The sequence below is a fragment of the Ipomoea nil genome, unplaced genomic scaffold (assembly GCF_001879475.1).
Source record: "Ipomoea nil cultivar Tokyo-kokei standard unplaced genomic scaffold, Asagao_1.1 scaffold1834, whole genome shotgun sequence".
NCBI classification, from domain to species: Eukaryota; Viridiplantae; Streptophyta; class Magnoliopsida; order Solanales; family Convolvulaceae; genus Ipomoea; species Ipomoea nil.
In genome coordinates, this window is record NW_017618262.1 from 492,501 (window position 1) to 497,315 (window position 4,815).

Here is a 4,815-nt window from a genome sequence, read left to right on the forward strand (position 1 = left end):
TATGCCAATTATTATGTAGTGTGACAACACCTTTATTATTATTCCAAATGAGTGATTCATGATTGAGAATTGTAAAAAAAATACAAGGTCACTTTTATAATTATTAAAAATTTTTAAAATCAGAGTTTATTTTATGATTATTGGAAACTGTTATACCCATCAAATTTTCCCTTGTATATTTGATATACTTAATAGTCTTTCTAATTTCATTATCCTTTATTATATAATAAAGCTATATGGTTTGGGAAATAATTAATGTTACAATTAATGCCAAACATCATTTATTATATAAAAAAAAAACACAACATTTAAAAAATAAAATAGCTATATATTATATGATCATATAAAAAATATACTTTTGAAAAATAAAATAGCTATATATTATATGATCATATAAAAAATGAGATAATATCTAAAATCGTCCTCGACTATAGTGGTTTTTCTCAATTTCGTCCTAAACGATTTTGGTGACCTAATATCGTCCCAGACTTTTGTGTTCCGCTCAATTTAGTCCCAAACTTTTGTGTTTTTGCTCAATTTAGTCCCTCATTTGTTATTCTGTCCATTTTTGTTAAATAAATAGACAATTCAGTAATTTTAATATTGGCATCTCTTTACTCATAGACATGTAAACTGTGAAATTCTTTTTTTTTTTTTTTTTTTTTTTTACGAATTACTCCTAAAACTGCGAATATAAAATTTGATTTGCAGGTCTGGGAGTAAATCTGGGTGTAATTTGTACAAGAAAGAAGAATTTCGCACTTCACAAGTTGAAAGTAAAGAGAGATCAATATTGACATTACTGAATTGTCCCTTAATTCAACACCAATTTGATGGAATAACAAATGGAGGACTAAATTGAGCGAAACACAAAAGTCTGGGACGATATTAGGTCACCAAAGTCGTTTAGGACGAAATTGAGAAAAACCACTATAGTCGAGGACGATTTTGGGTATTAACTCTATAAAAAATATACTTTTGAAAAATAAAATAGCTATATATTATATAATCATATAAAAAATGTGTTCAATTAGAGTTTAAATTTACACATACAAAATTTGAAATTTGCTTTCCAAATGTAATTATCTTAGTTATTATTTGTATTGTGAAAATTATAATATTTTTTTTTTGAATGCGTGAAAATTATAATATAGATGAAATACAATTAAGAATAAATCAATGTAATTATGTAAATTATCTCTATAAGTTTATTTGGATATGCACATAATTATAGATTATATTAACCATACAAAATTATAATTTTAATTGTAATTTTGTATTCTATAAAAATAATAAATACTTGACCAATGAAAGCTCAAAAATATTATTATATTAAATAATTTAAAATATTTTAATTTTTCTATTTTTTATTTATATTTATAATAACATAATTTTTTCCGTGCATCGCGTGGTGAATTACTAGAAAATGGAAAGCTTTAAAAAATAGTGAACGGTGTTTCTTATTAATAAATAAAAGCAATAAATGATCTTGTACCAAGATGGGTCCTTAGCTCAGTGGTAGAGCATTTGACTGCAGATCAAGAGGTCACCGGTTCGAACCCGGTAGGGCCCTTAACATGGTGATTTTTAATATTTTCCTAAACAGTAAACCCAATTAGGTATTTACAATTAAAAAAAAAAAAAGAAAAAAACCTTACAGTCTAAAGGTCCATATCTCAATTAGTTATTACCAATTAAAAAAAAAATCTTACGTCCAAAATCCATATCTCAATTAGTTATTAACTTTTTTTTTAAAAAATTAATCTTATTTTTAAAATTTATTTTCAAATGCTAATTGAAATTATTATTCCCTTCTCATCTATTGAAGACGTGCTAGGACTTGCATATTGACCCGATCCGTCTCACAGATAAAGAATCGTGAGACGATCTCAAACAAACTAGTGTGACCCTTATAAGAATTATTTGTTCAATACATTTTCTCAACCGGCTTACTGATCGAAGCACAAAGAGTCAATACAACTCCTATTGAGTCTTGAACCATGATCACTCATTTGGAAGCTAAGAGCCATTTCATGCCACTTGACTACAATGTCATTGGCAATCAAATGTTTTTTTTTTTTTTTTTTTAATTATTTTCTTCATAAACAACCATACTTAAAGTTATTCTAATTTTAAAATTAATTTCATTCCTAATAAATTTATCAAACAAATATTTCGCAACGATTTTAATTTGAGTAATCCTATAAGTAGTTGATGTTGTTGCAATCTTCTATAGGTTTATTTTTAGTTTTGTTTTTATCACGTGATTTTGTGTTGTGATTACCATTTGTCTACACTTCTCGCCAAAAGCCTAATTCTCATTTAGTCTCAACTAAAATCTAAGTATATATAAAGAAACAGTATGTATACATGCATGTATATAATATACTAATTAAAACTCTATTTACTAGCTAGGAGACAAGATACATTTGTAAGTTGGCAAGTATGATGTATTTTATTATCAAAATATAAATAAATTAACGTATATATGTAACCCATTGTCAAAAAAGAAAAATAATCAAAAGCTATAAACTAGAACATATATATATAGTATACAACAATCAATGAAATTGAAATGCAGAACATACATACATGATATATATAGTACGTGCATAATTAGTTAAATTGGATGTATATATCAGAATAGAGCTGCAAAACCCATAATTGCCAATCCAAGAAGGGAACTCTTCTGCAAGAATAATGCTACTGATGATCTTATAGCTGCACTATCATCATGTGGGTTCCCACCTCCTGGACTTGAAGGAAACTTACCTGTAACCCTCACATATGTCAATTTTTAACCCAAAACACACTTTTCGTTCCTAAGTTATATGGCTACTGTAAGATTCGCCCATACTTATTGATCGTGTTCACTTCTCGTTCTTAAGCTATATATAACTGACGTTACAAATTTCTGTCATTTTTCTAATAGATCCCCTAATGTTCGGTTAGAAAAAAGACTAAAATTGCAACGTTAGTTGTAGCTTAGAGATCGACCAGATATGAGCACGACTAACAAGTAAGAGCGAATCCTACAAAATAACTATTTAATCATAATTTACATATATTCTCAAAAAAAAATAATCATAATTTACATATATAATGGTGTGTGTGGCCGGTGGGGGGGGGGGGGGGGGGGGGGTAATGATGTATTGATGTACCTGCAGTAGGAGCCCCAACTGGGATACCAATTGCTGCAAAATTCAACCAACAACAATATAATAAAAATAAATAAAATAATAAATAAACCACCAACTTTAATTTGAAGCTGCTTGATGAAGCCACACCTCAATTAATATGGATTTCTTTAATAAAAAAAAAAAAGAAAATGCTGGGTCATATAAAATGCTACAGGCTTTTTTACAATGTAGAGAACCAATAACGTCTCTACTGAGATAGAAATCACAACCTTTCAAATGGAAGTCCAACTCGGGTACTATTAGAGTACAGAATCTTGATCCTAAATGGTATATATATATAAATAGGTAAGTTACAAAAATTAGACTTTAACTTGACTAAATTTATTGTGAGCTATGTTGGGCTGGATTCAAGACCTAAAATTGTGACTTATTAAAGAAGGGATAGATGTGGTTAAATGGTTAATATCCACCTATTTAGTAGAGGTGTTAATTAAGATATTACAACTAAATAGTCAAAGAACTCGATGGGAAGTAAGCATAGTGGTAGCTAGAATGAAGGGAAGGGAACTAACCTGAGCACAAGCTAGTAGAAGGCGTATTAAGTTTGCAGAAGGAAGGGAGGTTGAGAGCTTTTTTGAGTTCAATTTTGATTCCGATCACATTCTCCGGGTCAGCCAAAAGCTGGCACAAGCAAACCGGCTTCGTCTCCACCATTCCGGCGAGTTCCGGGCAGCAAGCCTTCTCCGGCTCACTCAATTTGCTCCCTGCCTCCACAAATGTCAGGCAGTCCGACATGTTTATCAGCTCATTCACACACTCAAATGTTCCCGCCGGCACCGGCACCGGAGACTCCGCCGGGGCCTGCGCCTCCGTGCCCGGAACCGCCGCCAGAGCCACTAGGACAAGGAGGAGTGTGGCAGCCATTTTTGTGATGCTCTTGGTGGCTGCCATTGGTGTAGTAGCTAGTAGTAGTTGTGGTCACTATAGCTTAAATTTGTATGTTTAATTTGTGTGTGTGTATATAGAAAGGGTTATGATGTGACAAAATTATTAAGTTTGACGTTTCTTGCACCGACTGCCTACTACCAAACCATATATGTTTAATCGATGCGTTTTGATTTTCGATCTTCCTGCGTACACTTTCTATGCCAGCCATGCCATGCCCATGCATGCATTCTCTTCTACACGAAACTCAATAAACTAATAATATATATTTTATATGCTCATTTGAGTGATTTTCAAGAAAAGAAAATAGAAAAGAGTATTTGTTAATTCCCATGTTAAAGGATTTTATACAAAATGATGATGCTACACATACAAGTATTTAATTTTACAAGTGGCTATATCTTAGACTAAGTAAACGAATAATTATGATTATTTTTAGTGAGACCAATTCAAATAGGGAAAGTGACCAAATAGGCTATCGAATTTTACCTGAACAGTTAATTATGTGTGTCTAAACTTTTTAAAATTACAATTAAACGCATTAATATTTTATTTTGATTCAATGAAGCCCAAAAATCGATTAGTGACTTGTGATAGCAGGTCACTAGGTTTCCAGCATCGTTTTCGACTAGAGATTGATCGTCGGCATCGATCACCTTCTCCAGCGACCATTTCTGGTTGCTTGTTCTCCTCTCTCCGAAAAGGCGACCAGACCCGTTCTGGTCACCTC

The 4,815-nt window shown here is 31.4% G+C and overlaps 1 protein-coding gene and 1 non-coding gene across 2 annotated transcripts; one reads left to right on the forward strand and one right to left on the reverse strand.

Moving 5' to 3' along the window:
* Positions 1-1,501: 1,501 nt before the first annotated feature.
* Positions 1,502-1,573, forward strand: TRNAC-GCA. Its single transcript has one exon. It is a non-coding gene; the product is annotated as a tRNA-Cys (tRNA).
* Positions 1,574-2,498: 925 nt separating this feature from the next.
* LOC109192942 (non-specific lipid transfer protein GPI-anchored 2-like) lies at positions 2,499-4,148 on the reverse strand. Its single transcript, XM_019343662.1, has 3 exons — positions 3,713-4,148; positions 3,162-3,194; positions 2,499-2,772 (listed from the first exon to the last, which is right to left on the reverse strand). The coding sequence occupies exons 1-3, from the start codon at positions 4,089-4,091 to the stop codon at positions 2,639-2,641; spliced, it is 546 nt and encodes a 181-aa protein (XP_019199207.1). The 5' UTR covers positions 4,092-4,148; the 3' UTR covers positions 2,499-2,638.
* Positions 4,149-4,815: the final 667 nt, after the last annotated feature.